Below are 22,713 nucleotides of genomic sequence, written 5' to 3' on the forward strand. Positions count from 1 at the left end.
TATTATTTTCAGAGAGCGCAGTGTGTGGCAGTATTATATTCAGAGAGCGCAGTGTATGGCAGGGTTATATTACTTATTGTTTTCATATAGAGGATCAGAATGTGCTGTCAGTCTTGGCATCAAGTTCAGTAGAGAGAAGATATAGCTGGAACAAGTTATGATGGTATGTACCAGCTGAATAAGATAACACAAGACTATAGAGAAGATGTCACCTGTAGTCATTGATATAATTGTGTATTATGCCTCACTATTTCCCATCAGAGCTGGAGTCACTTGTAAGTTCTGCAGTAATGATGGATGCAACTCTTACCTTACCACTGCTTAGATCATACTAGGAGCTGTAGTTTTAAATGGTAAAAACTTCTCTAGTACTGTCCCATTCTGTAGCAATTGGTATAATTGATATTTATACTGGAAATCATTTTCCACAACATGCTACACCACTGGCGTGGGCGGGGTGGGGGTGACACCATTTTTTGGTGTAGCGGGTGACACCAACCCTAGCAACACCACTGAATTGGCAAGTGTTTTACCCTTCTTATGCACAAAGATGATTTTAGGTGCTGAGTAGATTCTGAGTAGTAGTATTCTCACTGGCACCAAAGCTAGGAAAAGGAAATGTCTGTTGCACACAGAAGGCTTTTGGATTAAGAAACTGGACAGCATAGAACCCAGAGGGTTAAATGCTATTTGTGGTTTTTAAGATATTTATTTTTTGTACATAATGTTGATAACATTATGAGAGCATTTCATCACCCACATACTGTAGATCCACTTTTCCCAGTCACTTAATGATCCTTTGACCATGTGATCTTTACCTACTGCCATATTGGTAATTACATTGGTTGGTTTAAAGGTCTGCAAGGAGGTGCAGGATTTCTCTACTTGTTTCATGGAATATATATTGTCATGGTTGGAACTACTGTTTACAGAGGGGATTCCTTTAAAGTTTAAGTCTTAGCACACTGACCACAGTACGAGAGGTTGGTCTTACTAATTCTTGTACCATGAACTCTGATATTAGCATAATACTTTAAACTATATTAAAGCTCTGCTTACTTGCCAGATAAGAGTTTTTAGCTATGAAGGAAAAGACTTAGAACCGCATTGTATAAATTATCTTATTAATCGCAGTCATCATATCGTGGTATTATTTTTGGATACCTTCTAAAGCTGTCAGTCACATAGAGATGTCTCTAATCTCTTTACAGCCCTGGGCTTTCCATGCAATGCACCGTTGGTCCCTGCGGCAGAATAGAAAATAACTTAATTCAGTAAGCACCCAATTTGACTTTCTAAGCGTTCTCCGTATCAACTGATGAGGCACAATTCATTGCTCTAAAAGAGGCTTTGCATAAACATGTGCTGTTCCTCTGTCATTAATACAAGGTCCAGTGCCAATTCCATATACACAATGGGGAAGATTTTAAAATGCATATTACGTGTCAGTCACCATCTGAAATGTTCTGATATACTAAACAGATCTATGCTGAGACCCATCAGAACAGTATCGTGTGCAGAACCAGCAGTGAACACTCAAGATTTGTAAATATGCAGCTCTGTAAGGTGGTCAACATGGAGCAGGACAATATCACACTACAGAGGGATCTGTGGAAGCCAGAGGCCTGGTCACATCAATAACAAATTAAGTTTAATGTGGATTAATATTAGGTTATGCACTTGGACCAAGGAAACAAGATGCATGACTATGTGCTAAACAGTAAGACACTGGGTAAAACTATTACTAAAATAAGAGGTATTGGTGGACAATAAACTCAACTTAAACTACCAGTTTCAGGCAGCTGCTGCCAAAGGTAATAAAGTCATGGGATGAACCATAGAAGGCATAGATGCTCATGACAGAATATAGTTTGTCACTATATAAATCACTAAGAATATTGTGCTCAATTTTAGGCACTGGTATATAAGAATGTCATGGCTGAACTGGAATGGATGCAGAGGAGGGCCACCAAGGTAATTAAAGGGGTAGTCCAGGGAACTTGCTGGGAGAAAAACAGCCCAGCACATAACGCTGCTCTTTGCCTGCTGCAGATCTCATCACTGACTGCTGCCATTCAGAGAATATTATTATTAATTGCTGGAGGAAAGGACATTTTGAAAGAAAAGACATGTACAGTGAGTTTACAACAACACAGCATGCACACAGATAGTAAAAGCAATTGGCTGGCAGCCATTACACAGAGCTGCACTGACTGCTGGGAGTTGTAGTCTGGGCTGCAAGCAAGAAAAAATAATATTCAGGAGACAACAGGGGCCACAGGAGCTGGCAAAATCACATGGATAAATACAGGGGACTTTGGGGAATTTTAATTTTTCTTAACATCCCAGAAGCACCCCTTTGATGGTATGGGTGGATTAGAGTACCAAGAAAGGTTATCAAACTTCAATATGGAGTCACCAAGAAGGGAAGGATGGAGAAAGGTCCCCTTTACTTACAAGGGCTTCTGCACACAATGCACTGACTTGTATGTCAGGCCACAGCAGCAGTTCCCCTTTTGTAGGCAGAGACAGCTCAAATCTAATGCATCTAGGTCTGGTGTCTGCTAGGTCTAAAAAGTAGGCATCTCCAGTCCAAACCATACCACTAGGAAGGCTGCATTAGCACATGTAATCTGGTGCTAAGGTGACCCAATGATTAATCTACCATATAGAAGCATACTAGTAGCCTGTAAGTAGGGTGTTCCTGTTACAGATCCAGCTACAGATCCAAGAACTTTAGTCCACATTTAGTTTGTTTAGTATACACATAGAGGCTGTATAAAGCTGGTAATTCATAAATTATATACTCCTAGGTTTAAAGAAGAAAAGACTAAAAACAAAACAAGTAAAATTAAAAATACTCTCATTATAATATATATTACTGATAGCATGAACCACAGAATAAACTTTTCACCATTTCAACTTTCTTTTTTATTTTATTTATTAATTATATATGATGGATATAACTTTCTGGACTGTTTTACTGAACTAAACAGAGCTAACAGTAATGCATGATGATAGGCCTTTATATAGAAAATTAATGGTGATGTTCTGTAATGTGCCACAGACCATTAAATGCAGAATTGCTGTCATAGGTAGCTGTTCCCAATATAGCTCATGTTACTTAGTAATACTGCAATCTGCATTGCCAGTGCAAGTGACAGCAGAGCTATGTGCACATAAATGCCATGTGCTTTATACCCCACTATCACTACATCACCTACTAATGAGTGGGAAGCTAAAGCTGTCTCTGATCTTAAACAGGTTCAAAATATAACATTTGTGAACCTTAATAAAATGCTTACATATGGTGTTACAAAGCGCAGGCTGCACGGGGCACATTATACCAACCTCTACGCTTCATGAAAGTCCATATAACATCACAGCTTTCTCATAACATGCACTGATCAAAGTACATCAGCCATCACAGAGTGAAGCAGCATCTGAACACAGACTAAGGGGCATTTACTATTACGGACAGTAAATTATTGATGTATTTTAAAATTATCTCTACTACACAATCTTTCTACATAGCCAGTATATCTGAAATGTATTTATTAAAGAGAGGCGTTAAAGGCTTTTTCCCAGCTTTATGTTAATACATCTTAAAGGGGTAGTCCATCCCAAACATCTTATCCATCATCCAAAGGATAGGGGATAAGATGTCTGATCGCGGGAGTTAAGCTACTGGGACCCTGCGTGATCTCTGGCGTGGCACCCCAGTCATCTGGTGCATGGAACAAACTCCGCTCTATGACAGATGAGGAGCGACCACAGCCGTCATACCCCTCCATGCATGCCTGGGAGGGGGGGTGTGTAATGGCTATGTACTAGCAAAGCATACAAAAGAAAGTTCCTGTTACTGCTAGTCCTTTATTAGCTCCTTATCCTTGGCATAGGATCAGACTGAGAGGCGTTACTAAGTGCTGCAGTCACTGCCTGGTTGTGCTCTCCAGTGTAAGGCAAAGGTAATCTTTCCACATACAGTAAAGAAATAAGATCGTGACACTCACCAATATGCTGGTTATAAAATCTTCTTTAATCCTCATTCAGAAGAAACAACTGCGTGCAGGTAAGCAGGGGTAACGGGGAGTGGATGGCATGCGGGTGAGTAAAAAGACGAGCGTTTCATGCCACTAGGGCACTTCCTATAGTCTTCCCTAGAATGGTGTGGATACAGGTACTATTACATGTGATTGTGACGGGTGAAAGGGGGGGATGACTGGCAAATTTTAAGCCATCTATTCTGTCTCCGTGTGCTTCAATCATGTGAGCTACAAAACGGGGAGCTCCTTTGCCAGTTTTAAGTCAGTAGAGATGTTCCCTGAATCTCACATGTAGCTATCTTTTTGTTTTTCCTATGTGGTATCTGCCAGAAGGCCATAGCAAACAATAAACTGCATGTGCTTAATTCAGGGATATTTATTTGTGTACCTCCTATCTGAATAATGTTTTTTAGCCATATTTTCCACACAAATGAGAAAGAAAGCGGAACACCGACAGTATAGTCTTCCATGCAAGAAAGTCTTTATTTCAGGTCCTGATAACCAATTTTTCTTTTCTCTTTTACTCATTGCATTTTTTGTATTTTTAGCAAGTCACCAATGGTCTTATTTTTTCAAAAAATAATTACCGGATTAATTACCCGATCTCTGCATCCTGTTCTAACATAAACCAATGTTTACATATAACAAGATTAATCATATGATTCATGTTTGTGTTTTCTATTTTTATTTTTGTTTGTATATAGTAGACTTATGTATTTTTTGTTTGCTTGTTTAAACAAAATCAATAGGATATTCTTTTTCCAATAGTCTATTAGTCAGTTCTTCTGCCTAATAAAGAAACATATTTTGATCACTTTTGATCCGTTTTAGGCATATGAATTGACTATAAGGTAGACTTTGTTTTACATAGGTGGGATGAGAACTGGGAAGTGCAATAGTGAGTTTTTTCAATAAGCTTTCTGTATCCTGAGGTTTTTACTTTATTGTTCTCTATAGTTATCATTAAGTCTTAAAACTCAAGTTTTTTTTTTTTTCCTCCAAAGACACTTGTAAACGACATATTCTCTGTTAGTTTCATTATAAATTTTGTGAACATCTCTTTAGGACCATCGCAGATGACAAATATGTCATCCACAAATTGAAGATATAATTAAATGTATCGGACATATGGGTTCTTAGAAGAGAAAACATTATGCCTTTTAAGCATTGCGAGGAAAATATTGGCAAAAGTACTGGAGATGAGCGAGCCAATGGTAGTCCCATCTACCTGTCTATACCAGTCCACGCCATGCTTGAAGGCATTATTGGTGAGAATAAGTCTTAAAGAGTACTTGCCATCTAACCATATTTTCTAAACTAACTCAGATTAAAGTATATACTCGAGTATAAGCCAAGTTTTTCCAGTGAACTCTCCGCCTGTCAATCCCTTCATCACTGGTCTTCAACCTGCGGACCTCCAGATGTTGCAAAACTACTACTCCCAGCAAGCCCGGACAGCCATCGGCTGTCCGGGCATGTTGGGTGTTGTAGTTTTGAAACCTCTGGAGTTCCGCAGGTTGAAGACCACTGCGGCCTTCGTCATCATCCAGCATCCCCCGGGCCATCTATGCTGCAGGGACGGTCCGGTTGGGATGGTTAGTCGTTTCGGGCTGTCCACTTTCACCGGGGGGGCCTCTTCTCCGCGCCCGGCCCCGGAGTAGTGACGTTGCCTTGATGACGACGCACAGGGACATTGCCTTGACGACGACGCACAACGTCCCTGTGCGTCGTCGTCAAGGAAACGTCACTAGTCTGGGCGAAGAAGAGGCCCCCCTGGTGAAAATGGACAGCTCACAACGACTAACCATCCCCACCGGATGGTCCCTGCAGCATAGATGTCCCAGACCAGCTCACCCTAACTTTCCGCCGAGGGGAGGTGAGTACAAAACAAAAGGGGGGGGGGGCTGGATGATGACGAAGGCCGCAGTGGTCTTCAACCTGCGGACCACCAGAGGTTTCAAAACTACAGCACCCAACACCCAGGGCTTGCTGGGAGTTGTAGTTTTGCAACATCTGAAGACCACTGATGAAGGGATTGACTGGCGGTAATGATGAGGGGGGGGATGATGAGGAAGGCCGCAGTGAAGACAGCCGATGGCTGTCCGGGCATGCTGGGAATTGTAGTTTTGCAACATCTGGAGGTCCGCAGGTTGAAGACCACTGATGAAGAGATTGACAGGCGGTGATGATGAAGGGGGGGATGATGATGGGGGTCTGGATGATGACAGGGGGGGATGATGTATTTCCCACCCTAGGCTTACAGTCGAGTCAATAACTTTTCCTGGGTTTTTGGGGTAAAATTAGGGGCCTCGGCTTATATTCGGGTCGGCTTCTACTCGAGTATATACGGTATATTCCCTAAAAAAAATTCTGAGCTTTCAACTCCTTAAGGACGCAGGGTGTACCTGTACGCCCTGAGTAAGCTTCCTTTCTATAACACGGGGCTACGGCGGGTGGGGCCCGGCCTCTAAGACCCGTGGATAATAAGGCGCAGCACTATTAACCCTTTAGACACGACGTTCAAGCACTGTGGTCAGGCAGAAAGGAAATTCAAAAAGAAAAAAACTTCCTCTGCAGCATACAGCAGCTGATGGAAGGATTAAGAATTTTAAACAGAAGTAATTTACAAAAATGTTTAACTTTCTGGTACCAGTTGTTTTTTTTTTTTACCCCTTTAAGGACCAGAGAATTTTTTGAAAATCTGACCTGTGTCACTTTATGCATTGATAAGTCTGTGATGCTTTTACTTATCATACTGATTCTGAGATTGTTTTTTGTGACATATTCTACTTTATTGCCATTTCATAAAAAATTGGAAATATTAAAATTTTTCGAACTTTGAAACTCTCTGCTTGTAATGGACAAAATGGACATGCTAAATAAATTATGTATTGATTCACAATTACAATATGTCTACTTTATCTCTGCATTAAAGTTGACATGTTTTTACTTTTTTAAGACATTAGAGGGCTTAAAAGTGCAGCAGCAATTTTCCTATTTTTCACGAAAATTTCGAAATCTGAATTTTTATGCTTAAAACCCCCCATAGTGGACCTCATTATGAAACTGTAACCCTTAAAGTATTTAAAATTACATCCAGAAAGTTTGTTAACCCTTTAGGTGTTTCACAGACATAGTGGAGGAGCAAATTCAAAAATCTCATTTTTTTACACTAACATGCTCTTGTAGCCCAATTTTTTTTTTCATTTTTACAAGGGGTAAAAGGAGAAAATGGCCCCCATTTGCTTTTGGAGAGCAAATTTTGCTGAAATGGTCAGGTCACATTTACGAAGCCCCCATGGTGCCAGAACAGCAAAAAATAGTCCCAGATGGCAAACAATTTTGGAAACTACACCCCTCAAGAAACGTAACAAGTGGTAGAGTGAGCCTTAACACCCCCCAGGTGTTGGACAAATTTTCGTTAAAGTGGGATGTGAAAATGAAAAAACTTTTTTTCTCACAAAAATTCATTTTTCTTTAACCAATTTTTCATTTTCACAAGGGATAATAGGAGAAAATGCCCCCCCCCCCAATTTGCAACCCCATTTGTTCTGAGTATGCAAATACCCTATATGTGGACGTAAAGTGCTCTGCGAGCGCACTACAATGGTAAGAAGGAGTCAAATTTGGCATTAAGGAGAGCAAATTTTGCTGAAATGGTTTTTGGGGGGCACGTCGCATTTAGGAAGCCCTATGGTGCCAGAACAGCAGAAAAAGAAAAAAAAAAACACATGCCACACTATTTTGGAAACTACATCCCTCAAGGAACTTAACAAGTGGTATACTGAGCCTTAACACACAATAGGTGTTTGACGAATTTTCGTTAAAGTGGGATGTGAAAATATTTATTTTTTATTTTTTATTCACTAAAATGCTGGTGTTACCGCAAATTTTTAATTCTCACAAGGAGAAATAACAGAAAATGCCCCCCAAAATTTTAAACCCCATTTCTGCTGAGTAAGGACATACCTCATATTTGGACGTAAAGTACTCTGTGGGTGCACAACATGGCTTACAAGAGAAGGAGTGCCATTGGGATTTTGGAGAGAGAATTTGCTGGAATCGGAGGCCATGTGCATTTACAGAGCTCCCATGGTACCAGAACAGCAGAACCCCCCCCCCCCCCACATGTGCCATTATTTTGGAAACGATACCCCTCACGGAAAGTAACAAGGGGTACAGTGAGTACTTATACCTCACAAATCTTTCATTTGCACAAGGGGTAATAGAAGCAATTGGGTTACAAATTTTGGGGAGCATTTTATCCTGAGTGTGGAAATACCCCATATGTGGATGTAAAGTACTGTGAGGACGCACAACAGGGCTCAAGGGTCATAGAACTATGTTTGCATTTGAGGCCCATGATATATCAGTAGCTGACGTTAAAATACAATCAGGGGAAAATAAAAAAAGAGACACTCACATGTAACCCCATTACAGACAGTACACACTGTAAGGAATATGTATAGGGGTGAAGTGGACATTTTGAACGCACGGGTGTTTCCTAAATTTATTATCCAGGAATGGATAAAGTGAGGAGGACGAGGAGGACAACAGGAAAGTGGGGTCTTCCTCGTCCTCACTGGCAGATTAGGTGTTTAACATGGCATATGCCTCCTCCACCGAAAATACCCAGCGGGCCATTTTCTTTTTCTCTAGGGGGGTGGCGTGTATGTAGGGGGAGAGTGTGTGTGTGTACGTGCACTAGATAACGATGTGAGATTTACAATCACACACCCTTTTTGGGAAAAAAAATGGTCTGCACACCAAAAATTGTAGGGGGCAGATCGCAGCGCCCTAATAGGGCACGGGTCATGCAGCTAAAGGTGCTGCTGACCTTTGGGCACCTATGAGGGAGTCAGTTACCCAAAAAAATCTGAATAGAATAGATGGTTTAAAGGACATCTGCAGCAAAATACAACTTATCCCCTATCCACACGATAGGGGTTAAGTGTTTGATCGCATGGGGGGTCCGTGCAGGAGGCGTGCCGGCTGCAGCGTGATGTCACAGCAGACATGCCTCCTCGATGTAGTTCTATGGGAGAGGCGGGGAGGCAGCGTTCGTGTCTCTCTGCCTCTCGCATAGAACTGTATGGGGAGGGTGCGTACTGTCGACCTCAAAGCATTAGCTGCTCACATAGAGCAGCAATGTGGCGCCCCGTTTGGGAGATCGTGGGGGGGTACCAGTGGTCGGACTCCCCGCGATCAGACACTTATCCCCTATCCTGTAGATACAGGATAACTTATATTTTGCTGCAGATGTCCTTTAACATTTGCCGGCATTGAAAGAGTGGAATTTCCACAGCTAGGAGAAGATCGGCATACTACTCTACTGAAATGTGAATGCAAATGGTTTCTTAGATTAGAGGCACTAGGTCTGTTAGGACGAAATGATAGAAATTATCTTAGTATGTTTCTCTGAAGTTCTTGTTATATATGAATTGTTATCTTTTTGTGATTATGTCTATGTTCCCACCCCCTCCTTTGTTTTCAGGTTTCAGGGATTACATCGTCTACCCAGGGAAAATGTCCCACAAATGAACGAACAGTTTCAAGAGAAACCCAGCAGCATGCCTGAAGTATAAAAGAGTAGGATGCAAAAAGCACCCCCACAGCAGACTCTGAGGGCAGATAGGCACAGCTCCGGATCCCAGCATGGAGAGGAGAAGAAGAGGGCTGCAGAAGGAACCGCCCCACATATAGCACTGCCACTGGCGAGAATCTCCAGGGCAACCAGCAGGACCACGAAGGAAGACACACCCACGAAGGCTGCAATGGCGGCACCCACCGACACAATCAGGATCCCAGCTTACTGCCCGCTGTGAGAGGCACCACTGCACAGCCAGCCCAGGAGGAGGACCGGAGCCTCACCCGACACCCCACCAGGCTGGGACAAGACAGGGACTCGCGGACAACACCGCAGCTTCGACAGCCTGGCGCAGTCACAGCACGCACCAGCCCGCCTGCGGCTGAGACAGGCAGGAGATCAGGCAGGGGAGTAACGGCTTCAGAGGGTGGTTAATTTAGGGTAATTGTTAGCTGAGGTAGTGAGAGCTTCAGACCACACGTCCACTCAGCTCTGTATTCAGGACACGCCACCAGAAAAATGTGATTTGTAAAATTTTTGTACATCACTTAATTTACCAAAAATTACTCCTTACCCAAGAGAAAGGCCATAAAATCTTGGCTACTAGGTGTCTCACTTATCTACAATTTGGAACGTAACACAGGAAGTAAGAGCAGAGCTTGGCTACTGCAATGTGCAGGAAAGGTAGAGACCTTGGGCTGTGTACCTACCATCTTTGAGTCTGTCTTTGTCCTCCATGATGTAAATGAAAGGTAGATCAAGGCTTCCTTCTCATAGCGGCAGCATTAGCAGTTCAGTGCGTAATGTCACCCCTTTCTTGCTTTGATGCTGCTGTTTTTTTTCTTTTCTTCATACAGCACCTTGCAAAGCCAACGCATTAGTGGTCCGTTTCCCTTCATATACCATCTAGCCTACTGTAAATCATTCCCCAACACAACACCAGCCTGTTAAGTCCAGTGCACCAGCATTATGTCACAGCATAGTAGGTGCTGTAATTGGCCAGATAAGTAAGGGAAAGTAAGGGAAAGAAAGAAAGCTATGGAAGGGAAGTGACTGAGAAACAGCTGTGCACCGTGGAGGGAACTCGGGTTCAATAGAAGCAGTAAGAACACTATAATCATCTTACCACCATATGGAGGGCTAATCTAACAAAACCATGCATGCTTTTGAAATGACAGGTATGTTTTAAAGGGAAATAAACCTTAAATATGAAGCATATCATATAGAGAAATCTGTTAATTGCAGGTTTAGTGCTTCTTTAACACCAATATATATTTCATAAACAAATGTCTTCATAGGAGATTTATGACAACCTGGTGTGTGTCTGCAGCTTCTTTGCTCATTGTAAAATTTGTAAAAGTAAAGTGTAAATGATGTGTTATTGCTCTTTTTTTCCCCACAAAATAACCGGAAAACAATATTTAAATATTCAGACAAGTAAGAAAATGGCCAGTGTTATGTAAATGGGAGCGATGTTATTCTATTCTGTGAATATACGACTTCCCCTTCAAAGCTGCATTAGGCCATGTTCTTCTGGAAGACTGCCCACAAGTACTTTCTGAATTAGAGTTCAAATCATTGTAATGATACAGTTGCAGCTGGATTCCTGAGAGTAACTGCACATTTCACTGTCAGTCAGCTTCTCAACTAGCTGGAAATGAACCATGAATGGAAAGATGTTCTCAAAATAAACTGTAATGATGGATAATCGGTAATTGTAATTGGCCACCAGTCCTTACTCATTTGGCTCAGTTATGTCAGTGCCTGGACCTAAAACGAGTGACTTATATATGGAGCAAGAAAGATCACTGAGTCGGATGGATTCAATTATACAGAGATATAACTTAATATAGAAAAAAATCTGAGTCCACATAAAACCAGTATAAATCATAAATAATAAAACTAAAGACAAATAAAAAGCATCTTTATAAAATAAACAAACAGTGTCAAGATACATTTATAAACAAAATGCTTCATAATATATAGTAAAAGTAAGCTTAGGATAGCCAGCACCAGTCTTTTAGTTTGTGTGTGTGTGTGTGTGTGTGTCTATATATTATGAAGCATTTTGTTTATAAATGTATACACACACACACACACACACACATTATGCATACAGAGGAAAATGATGAGGAAAATTCGCTTGCTGAAATTCTGTTTAGAAATCCTGTTTCTGATCCATGTTGAAGTAAAGCAAATAATGGGCAAACATGCAGTGCCATTGATTGTTAGAGTGTTAGATTTGGAACAGAAAGGCTAGTTCCATTGGTTTCAATGGAATGTTTCCTCGTTGATTCTGCCATGAGAATTAACATGTCAATTCTTTAGTTAGTTGTGTACATACCCTTATACGGTGTATTTAACCCCTTAAGGACTGAGCCCTTTTTCACCTTAAGGACCATTTTTTGCAATTCTGACCACTGTCACTTTAAACATTAATAACTCTGGAACGCTTTTACTTATCATTCTGATTCCGAGATAGTTTTTTCGTGACATATTCTACTTTAACATAGTGGTAACATTTTGTGGTAACTTGCATCCTTTCTTGGTGAAAAATCCCCAAATTTGATGAAAAATTTGAAACTTTTGCATTTTTCTAACTTTGAAGCTATCTGCTTGTAATATCTGCTTGGATATTCAAAATTTTTTTTTTTTAATTCACATATGCAATATGTCTACTTTATGTTTGCATCATAAAATTGACGTGTTTTTACTTTTGGAAGACACCAGAGGGCTTCAAAGTTCAGCAGCAATTTTCCAATTTTTCACAAAATTTTGAAACTCGCTTTTTTTCAGGGACCAGTTAAGGTTTGAAGTGGATTTGAAGGGTCTTCATATTAGAAATACCCCATAAAAGACCCCATTATAAAAACTTGACCCCCCAAAGTATTCAAAATGACATTCAGTCAGCGTTTTAACCCTTTTTTGTTTCACAGGAATAGCAGCAAAGTGAAGGAGAAAATTCACAATCTTCATTTTTTACACTGGCATGTTTTTGTAGACCCAATTTTTGAATTTTTACAAGGGGTAAAAAGGAGAAAATTTTTACTTGTATTTGAAACCCAATTTCTCTCGAGTAAGCACATACCTCATATGTCTATGTTAATTGTTCGGCGGGCGCAGTAGAGGGCTCAGAAGGGAAGGAGCGACAAATGGTTTTTGGGGGGCATGTCACATTTAGGAAGCCCCTATGGTGCCAGAACAGCAAAAAAAAAAACACATGGCATACCATTTTGGAAACTAGACCCCTCGGGGAACATAACAAGGGGTAAAGTAAACCTTAATACCCCACAGGTGATTCACGACTTTTGCATATGTAAAAAAAAAAAAAAAAAAAAAAAAGTTCCCTAAAATGCTTGGTTTCCCAAAAGTTTTACATTTTTAAAAAGGGTAATAGCAGAAAATACCCCCCAAAATTTGAAGCCCAATTTCTCCCGATTCAGAAAACACCCCATATGGGGGTGAAAAGTGCTCTGCTGGCGCACTACAGGTCTCAGAAGAGAAGGAGTCACATTTGGCTTTTTTGAAGGAAATTTTGCTCTGGGGGCATGCCGCATTTAGGAAGCCCCTATGGTGCCAGGACAGCAAAAACCCCCACATGGCATACCATTTTGGAAACTAGACCCCTTGGGGAATGTAACAAGGGGTAAAGTGAACCTTAATACCCCACAGGGGTTTCACAACTTTTGCATATGTAAAAAAAAAAAATTACCTAAAATGCTTGGTTTCCCAAAAAATTTACATTTTTACAAAGGGTAATAGCAGAAAATACCCCCCAAAATTTGAAGCCCAATTTCTCACGATTCAGAAAACACCCCATATGGGGGTGAAAAGTGCTCTGTTGGCGCACTACAGGTCTCAGAAGAGAAGGAGTCACATTTGGCTTTTTTGAAGGAACTTTTGCTCTGGGGGCATGCCGCATTTAAGAAGCCCCTATGGTGCCAGGACAGCAAAAAACCCCACATGGCATACCATTTTGGAACTAGACCCCTTGGGGAACGTAACAAGGGGTAAAGTGAACCTTAATACCCCACAGGGGTTTCACAGCTTTTGCATATGTAAAAAAAAAAAAAAAAAAAATTACCTAAAATGCTTGGTTTCCCAAAAAAATTACATTTTTACAAAGGGTTAAAGCAGAAAATACCCCCCAAAATTTGAAGCCCAATTTCTCCCGATTCAGAAAACGCCCCATATGGGGGTGAAAAGTGCTCTGCTGGCGCACTACAGGTCTCAGAAGAGAAGGAGTCACATTTGGCTTTTTGAAAGCAAATTTTGCTCTGGGGGCATGCCGCATTTAGGAAGCCCCTATGGTGCCAGGACAGCAAAAAAAAAACCAACACATGGCATCACATTTTGGAACTAGACCCCTCGGGGAACGTAACAAGGGGTTAAGTGAACCTTAATACCCCACAGGTGTTTCACGACTTTTGCATATGTAAAAAAAAAAAATTTTTTTTTACCTAAAATGCCTCTTTTCCCAAAAATTTTACATTTTTAAAAAGGGTAATAGCAGAAAATACTCCCCAAAATTTGTAACACAATTTCTCCCGAGAACGGCGATACCCCATATGTAACCCTAAACTGTTGCCTTGAAATACGACAGGGCTCCAAAGTGAGAGCGCCATGCGAATTTGAGGCCTAAATTAGGGACTTGCATAGGGGTGGACATAGGGGTATTCTACGCCAGTGATTCCCAAACAGGGTGCCTCCAGCTGTTGTAAAACTCCCAGCATGCCTAGACAGTCAGGGGCTATCTGGCAATACTGGGAGTAGTTTTGCAATAGCTGGAGGCTCCGTTTTGGAAACAGTGGCGTACCAGACATTTTTCATTTTTATTGGGGAGGGGGGTTGTATAGGGGTATGTGTATACGTAGTGTTTTTTACTTTTTATTGTGTGTTAGTGTAGTGTTTTTAGGGTACAGTCGCACGGGCAGGGGTTCACAGTAGTTTCTCGCTGGCAGTTTGAGCTGCGGCAGAAAATTTGCCGCAGCTCAAACTTGCAGCCGGATACTTGCTGTAATCCTCCGCCCATGTGAGTGTACCCTGTACGTTCACATTGGGGGGGGGGGGGGGGAAGAAACATCCAGCTGTTGCAAAACTACAACTCCCAGCATGTACGGTCTATCAGTGCATGCTGGGAGTTGTAGTTTTGCAACAGCTGGAGGCACACTGGTTGTGAAACACAGAGTTTGGTAACAAACTCAGTGTTTTGCAACCAGTGTGCCTTCAGCTGTTGCAAAAGCTACAACCCCCAGCATGTACGGACAGCGGAAGGGCATGCTGGGTCTTGTAGTTATGCAACAGCTGGAGGCATACTACTTTGGCTGGGGATGCTGGGGACTGTAGTTATGCAACAGCTGGAGACACACTGGTTTGCTACATAACTCAGTGTGCCTTCAGCTGTTGCAAAACTACAACTCCCAGCAGTCACCGACAGCCAACGGGCATGCTGGGAGTTGTAGTTATGCAACCAGCAGATGCACTACTACAACTCCCAGCATGCACTTTAGCTGTTTGTGCAAGCTGGGAGTTGTAGTTACACAACAGCTGAAGGTACACTTTTCCATAGAAAAAAATGGGCCTCCAGCTGTTGCAAAACTACAAGTCCCAGCATGCCCATAAGGGCATGCTGGGAGTTGTGGTGGTCTGCCTCCTGCTGTTGCATAACTACAGCTCCCAGCATGCCCTTTTTGCATGCTGGGAGCTGTTGCTAAGCAACAGCAGGAGGCTGTCACTCACCTCCAACGATCCTCGCCGCACAGGTCAGTCCCTCGTCGTCGCCGGCCGCGGCCGTCGCTCCTGGGGCCCCGATCCCAACATTGACGCTGGGGATCGGGGTCCCCAGCACCTGGGGTGCACATCCCGCTCACGTCCTCCGGAAGAGGCAGCTCCCTGTAATCCGGCCGACGAATCAGGGCGATCGTGAGGTGGCACCAGTGCCACCTCACCCCTGCAGGCTCTGGCTGTTCAGGGCCGTCGGAGACTGTAATTCCGGGTCACTGGAGACCCGATTGACCCGGAATCTGCCGCAGATCGCTGGACTGAATTGTCCAGCGATCTGCGGCCATCGCCGACATGGGGGGGCATAATGACCCCCCTGGGCGATATGCCCCGATGCCTGCTGAACGATTTCAGCAGGCATCGGGCACCGGCTCTCCTCCAGCTAGCGGCCGGGGGGCCGGGATTTGACAGGACGTATTCAAACGTCCTGAGTCCTTAAGGACTCGGAAAAGGGGCCGTTTGAGTACGTCCTGCGTCCTTAAGGGGTTAAAGGGAAACTGACAGGCTGTTCAACCGCACTAAACCCATTACAATGGGTTATAGTGTGGGTGAACAGCATTAAAACGGTGAAGAGGATGAAACGTTCTGCTGCATCCGCTCAATGCAGTGCTATGCCCACCAATCTGATAAATATTCTAATTTCTTTCCTCTCACTTCCTAGTGACAAGAAAACCTACTACAAGAGCAGATCGCTCCAGTGCACGCAGGCTCTCCTGAGAGTGTAGAAATTGGAAAATTCATCGGATTGGTGGGCATAGCACTGCATAAAGAGGAGGCAGGAACGCGGCAAGCCGTTGTAATGAAGAAAACTGTGTCCCTGTAGCGGAATGGGAACCTTCGCTGAGTAACACCCTTTTCTGCTTTATAGCCGGCTCCCTCTCACTTCCTAAACCTAATCCTAACCCCTAATTCTAATTCTAACCCCTAGTCCTAATCCAAACACCTAACCCCTAATCCCAACCACTAACAGCGATCAGCCCTAGGAAGGGCTGAGAGCGCAGAGCTCAGGTCACATTCGGCTATACAGTTTTTTTTTTCACTTTGCTGGCAGCGCTGTAGGAATGAGGGAAGCATAACTTTTCATCCACTGCCCCAATTTAGGTAAGTGACCCCTCGTTATAATGCTATTCACCCACACTATAACCTAGTATATTGGGTTTAGTGCGGGTTCCCTTTAAATTGTATTAATTGTATCTTTACATTTCCCCCCTCTCTACACTGGAAGCAACATCATGGATCTCTATTACCCATTAACAAGGTAAAGGACTAACAACTAAAGGGGAAATGTAAAATATCTATATACTCTACCTAATGATGGCTTTACTGCAGTTAGTAATCTAGCATTTACCCTGTAAGCAATAAAGCAGATGAGATGTGGCCTTTAGCCAAGACATACTATCCTAGCCAAAAGGACACTTTTGACCTCTGTCGGATTAATGGAGAACTATGGCGTATGTGCAGGGAACCTTCCCATTGAATATGTTCACCCAAATGCAGTGTGAACATAACTTCAGCATAGAAAACACAAGTACTGTACTTATAATGTATATTCAAAAGCTAAAACAAAAATTAAAATGGGCAATTTCCAACACCTCTGTGTGTATTCCCATTAGATGTTTTATCCTTATCCCCTAATACATCCTATGATCAGTTTAATGCACGGATTTTGCTTCCATAAAAGAAGCAAACAAATAGGAGAGTCACTATATTGAGCTGAACAAGGGACGCTGGCTGTGCTGAGCACTTAATAAGCTGACTGACAGCGCGTAAGGATATCCTCAGCAATGACCCATATGTTAATGGCCTTGCTGCATCAGTCACAGCTCTTTAGTTCGTTGTTGAAAATTGCCAAATTTCACTTTTTTTCTAGTAATAATCCAAAGGAAATGAAAACGAAACAGGAGCATAAAAATATGCAGCTCTAATATAATTAGGTTTAACGGTCTCTGTTCAGCAGAGGTACCATAACAATTATAAGGGACATTCTGGTTACAGAGAACAAAGCGCATATTAACTTTCGCTGAGCCCATAAAGACAAATCGTCGCATTGTATTTATGATATCAAATTACAAAGGACTACATGAGCTATTAAACATCCATGATAAGTATGCAGAAAAAGCCAAACTAGAAAGGACTTGTCACTATCCCACTTCTTAAACAACTCTCTGGGAGGTATAGCGTCCGGTGTGTAATTACACTTGCTGGTTGCTAGATTACTGGACTAGGCTTTATCAATGGCAATCCGCTTTTCTGGGTCCTAATAATGATTCACATCCTCCCAGGACTTATAGTAGGGCAAAAAAGGATAACGACACATTTTTGTACCTCTATTTCAGCATTTCAACTTCTGAAATGTCACTATAACATGAGAAAAGTTTATAAAATGATAAACTGATAAACATATACAGATGAAAATACTTATGGGGGAGAATTAATAAAACGTGTGCAGCGGAAAGGTCGACCAGTAGCCCATAGCAACCAATCAGATTGCTTCTTTAATTTTCAAAAAGGCCTCTAAAAGATAAAACAAGCAACCTGATTGGTTGCTATTGGAAACGGATTCATTTTTCCTCTACACAGGTTTTGATAAATCTCCCCCTATATTCTTTTATGTTACAACTTTGGTTTGTGATTTGTAAAAAAAAATGTATCGTTTCTTAGACATATTTGACATTTTTGTAATGATTAAATGTGTGTTTCTGGATTTTTTAAAAGTTTTGCAAAGGTTGGAGTCAGCCTATGAAAGAAAAAAATATTTGTACACTGCTAAATAAACTGCTGCTTCAGTGTCACAATTGCTTCAGATTCCTCTGCTGGACCTGTTGTTGTGATGCCACATACAGTGGGGCAAAAAAGTATTTAGTCGGCCCCCAATTGTGCAAGTTCTCCCACTTAAAAAGATGAGAGAGGCCTGTAATTTTCATCATAGGTATACCTCAACTATGACAGACATAATGAGAAAAAAAATCCATATAATCACATTGTCTGATTTTTAAAGAATTTATTTCCAAATTATGGTGGAGTATCACTCCCTGAGGAAGCCTTCACGGCAAAACGGCGTTGGGGTCTGAACTGCTGCATGGTTATGTGTTATTGAAATTGTTCCTTTCATATGCTCTGGTAAATATATTATCTTGCTTCCCAGCAGATCCACATGGGAATGGTGAGGTTTCTCGCCTCTACATGAGTGGGTCTTCTCTACCTTGCTGAGCAGAACAATTACCTACCTTAAGGTTGGTGATCTTTACCCTTGGGAATATGTGCAATATGCTTTGGCAATTGCCTGAATTACCTAAGTGTTTACATTGCTCATATCTATGCTTTCTTGTAGCTCTATAGATAGCATTAGTCCCTTTATGTATATTTGCACTCCCCTTTTTTCTATGTTTACATACTCCATGTGTCTAGCGGTCAGAATTGTTCTTCTTGTTGCTGTCTCTTAAATATTTTTATGTATTTTGTGTCTAATAAAGGATTATGAATTTCATTATATTTGACTTTTCTGGTGTGTTTTTGGGGATTTATTGTCTGTAAATGAGCCGATTTATCAATCTTAGGAAAACAAATGGCAAAATAATGACATCAAATAACAAAAATGAAAGAGACGCAGATCAGCTGGAAACATACATGTATCATATAGGAAGTAGTACTGCCAAACCAGTCTCATATTAAGGAAAATCATTTACTACTTTCTTTTTGACAGTAAAAGATTAAAACCTGAGAATCCAATGACTATATGAGCGCTATCGGACCACTTGAGGGCAAACGTTTTGGTGTGGCTGTTAGAGGCTTAACAATGTAACTCTCGTCTTCCAGTACACAGCACGGTAAGTCTTTCTTCAGCTTAATGACTGAGGTAGGAGAAGTAATCAATATTGCTCTGCCTCCATTTTGCTGCCTGTCTATGGCTGAGAAAAGGCAGTCAAATTATTTCTACTTTCATAGATTCAGCATTGAAGTGGGAAATTGAGTTATTGATGTGCTCATCTGAGTAAAGTGCATAGAGCCTATCTCTGTGAGAGGCATTCTGGGGCAAACACAAGCATTGTCACCACATTCAGCTGTAGGTTAATGCTGTCACATACAATTCGGTTTAATGTGATGTGGACTGTGGAATTAGGAAAATCTGCCAAGGAGGAGGGGACCATACAGGCTTCAGAATTACTTGAGCTTTAGGGTGCGTTCACACAGAGTAATTCAAGAGGAATTTACTCGAGTAATTCCTATTGAATTCTCCGCTCCAAATTAATGCACATCTCCTCTGCCCATTGACTTTTATGTTATTTCTGCTGGCCTGTTCACACTGCAGAAATTCTGCTAGCGGAAATCCGACGCTGAATTCTGTTCCGCTTGAAGAAAGAACATGTTCATTCTTCAAGCGGAATCCGCTAGCAGAAATCAATTGAAATCAATGGTAAAAAAAAATTCCGCCCAACATCGTTGGAATTTGCGCGAAAATGGCTGAAAAAGCCTTCAATCCCTTCACGCGAAAAAAAAAAAATTCTGCCGGTAAATTTTTCCGAGTGAATTACTCTTCATTTACTCCGTGTGAACGCACCCTTAAAAGAGGATAGCACAATACTTTCATAAAAGATGTTGTGAAGATCAAAAAGCAGGAAGCTGCTGGTGGATCACTCTCACATGTTCTTGACTAGTAATTTTAATACTAACAATGCATTCGGAAAGGTTTCAGACCCTTTTTCATATTTTGGTATGCTGCAGCCTTGTGCTAAAACCAAAATAAGAAAACATTTCTTCTGCACTCAATAGCCCATGATAAGAATGTGAAAATAAAATACATTTATGCAAACTTATAAATGTATTAGACATTAAAAACATATTTCCTGTTGGATTCAGACCTTTCACTATGACACTTCGATTTTAGCTCAAGGGCCTTCTATTTCTTCTGATCATCTCTGAGATGTTTCTACACTTTGATTGGTGTCACCTATGGTAAATTCAGTTCATTGGTTGAAAACACACAACCCCGCCTATATAAAGGTCTTACAGCTAACAAGGCATATCACAAAAACAAACAAACTAGGGGGAGAAAACTGCCTGTAGTGTTGAGGAAGAGGATTGTGTGGAGGCAATGGTCTGAAGAAGAGTTAAAAAAACATTTCTGCTGCACTGAAAATTCCCAAAAGTCCATTGGCCTCCATAATTCTTAAATGCAAGAGGTTTGAAACAACAAGGACTCTTCCTAGAGATGGCTGCTCCACCAAACTAAATGACAAAGAACTTGATGGTCACTCTGGTCGGGCACCAATGCATCTATGACAGAGTGGTTAGAAGAAAAGCTTCTTCTCAGTAAAAGACACATGAAAGCCCACCTGGAGTTTGCAAAAATACACCAAAAGGACTCACTGACTGAAGATTCTCTGGTCTAAACAAACCAAGGATGAACTCTTTGCCCTTGAATCTAAGCTTCATGCCTGGAGGAAACCAGGAACTGCTGATTACATGCCCAATACCATCCCTACAGTGAAGTATGGTGGTGGCAGTATCATGTTGATTTTTAGCAGCTGGAACAGGGAGAGTCGTCATGGTTGGGGGAAAGCTTAATGAAGCAGTACAGAGATGGTCTTGATGAAAACCTGATCCAGAGTGCTCTGGATCTCAGACTGGGCTGAAAGTTTACCTTTCAGAAAGACAATGAGGGAGATTTATCAAAACCTGTTTAACCCCTTAATGACAATGGACTTAAATGTATGTCATGGTGACGTGGTACTTAATGCACCATGAGGTACATTTACGCGCCGCCATGATCGCGAGCACCGCTCCGGCTATCAGCAGCCAGGGACCCGCCGGTAATGGTGGACACCCGCAATCGCTTGGATGTCCACCATTAACCCCTCAGATGCTGTGATCAATACAGATCACGGCATCTGTGGCAGTGCGGTACTTTGAATGGATAATGAGATCGAGCAGACCAGAGCAGAAGATCACCGATACTTAGCACTGAACAGTATTAGCAATCAACTAATTGCTATGAATAGTCCCCTATGGGGACATAAAAAGTGTAAAAAAAAAAAAAAAGTAAAATTATTTAAAATAAAAAAGTTAAAAAAAATTGAAAAATCCCCTTCCCCAATAAAAAAGTAAAACGTCTGTTTTTCCCATTTTCCCCCAAAAAAGCGTAAAAAAAAAAAATAATTAATACACATATTTGGTATCACCGCGTGCGTAAAAGTCTGAACTATTAAAATATATTGTTAATTATCCTTTACGGTGAACGGCGTAAACGTAAAAAAAATTTTAAAAGGCCAAAATTGCTGCTTTTTTGTCACATTTTATTCCAAAACAATTTTGTAAAAAATTTATAAAAAGTAAAACCTAAGCAAAAGTGGTACTGATAAAAACTACAGATCATGGCGCAAAAAATGAGCCCTCATATCGCCCCATATACGGAAGAATTTGAAAGTTATAGGGGGTCAAAATAGGGACATTTCAAACATACAAATTTTGTTAATATGGTTTGAGATTTTTTTTGTACAATTTTTGTACAATTATAGAAAAGCATATAACATGGGTATCATTTTAATCGTACTGACCCACAGAATAAAGAAAACAGGTCATTTCTACCAGAAAGTGTACAGCGTGAAAACAAAACCTTCCAAAATTTGCTAAATTGCGGTTTTCTTTTCAATTTTCCCACATAAATAATATTTGTTTGGTTGCGCCGTACATTTAATGGTTAAATAAGTGATGTAATTACAAAGTACAATTGGTGACGCAAAAAACAAGCCCTCATATGGGTCTGTGGATGGAAATATAAGAGAGTTATGATTTTTAGAAGGTGAGGAGGAAAAAACGAAAATGCCAAAATAAAATTGGTCTGGTCCTTAAGGCCAACTTGCTCTCAAATTTCAATTAAGGTCCCTTTGGACCTGATAGATCCTTTGTGAATATGCATGACACTGTTTGGATGAACAATTATGCTCCACCAGTCAAGGTTGTTATGCATGTTCATATGTAAACTCTGACACATCTGATGTCATAATATGTTATATGTTACATTTCTTATGTTTATAAAATTCAATAAAAACATTGTGAAACTTAAGGCCAACATGGGTTTGGTCCTTAAGGGGTTAAAGAAAAAGTTGACCAGTGTCCCATAGCAACAAATCAGATCACTTCTTTCATTTGAAAAAAAGGCTCTGAAAATAAAAGAAGCGATCTGATTGATTGCTATGGTCAACCTTTCCTTTACATAGGTTTTGATAAATCTCCCTCAATGACCCTAAGCACACAGCCAAGTGGTCTAGCCAGAGCCTTGTCTTGAACCCACTCAAGGCT

General features: G+C 41.2%; 1 protein-coding gene across 9 annotated transcripts in view; it reads right to left on the reverse strand.

The window, feature by feature from the left end:
- The window catches only part of SNX29 (sorting nexin 29), an 819,108-nt gene that overhangs the window by 218,645 nt on the left and 577,750 nt on the right, over nucleotides 1-22,713 (reverse strand). For 3 of the 9 annotated variants that reach the window (XR_008847045.1, XM_056534828.1, XM_056534829.1), the window contains exon 19: nucleotides 1,165-1,244. The exons of the other annotated variants lie outside the window; for them this stretch is intronic. Coding sequence is in view for 2 of the 3 variants with exons in the window: in XM_056534828.1 (XP_056390803.1) it covers nucleotides 1,206-1,244 (39 nt within the window). In the remaining variant the exon portion in view is untranslated. The remainder of the gene's footprint in view (nucleotides 1-1,164; nucleotides 1,245-22,713) is intronic. 9 annotated transcript variants of the gene reach the window in all.

This window comes from Hyla sarda, chromosome 8, assembly GCF_029499605.1.
Source record: "Hyla sarda isolate aHylSar1 chromosome 8, aHylSar1.hap1, whole genome shotgun sequence".
NCBI classification, from domain to species: domain Eukaryota; kingdom Metazoa; phylum Chordata; class Amphibia; order Anura; family Hylidae; genus Hyla; species Hyla sarda.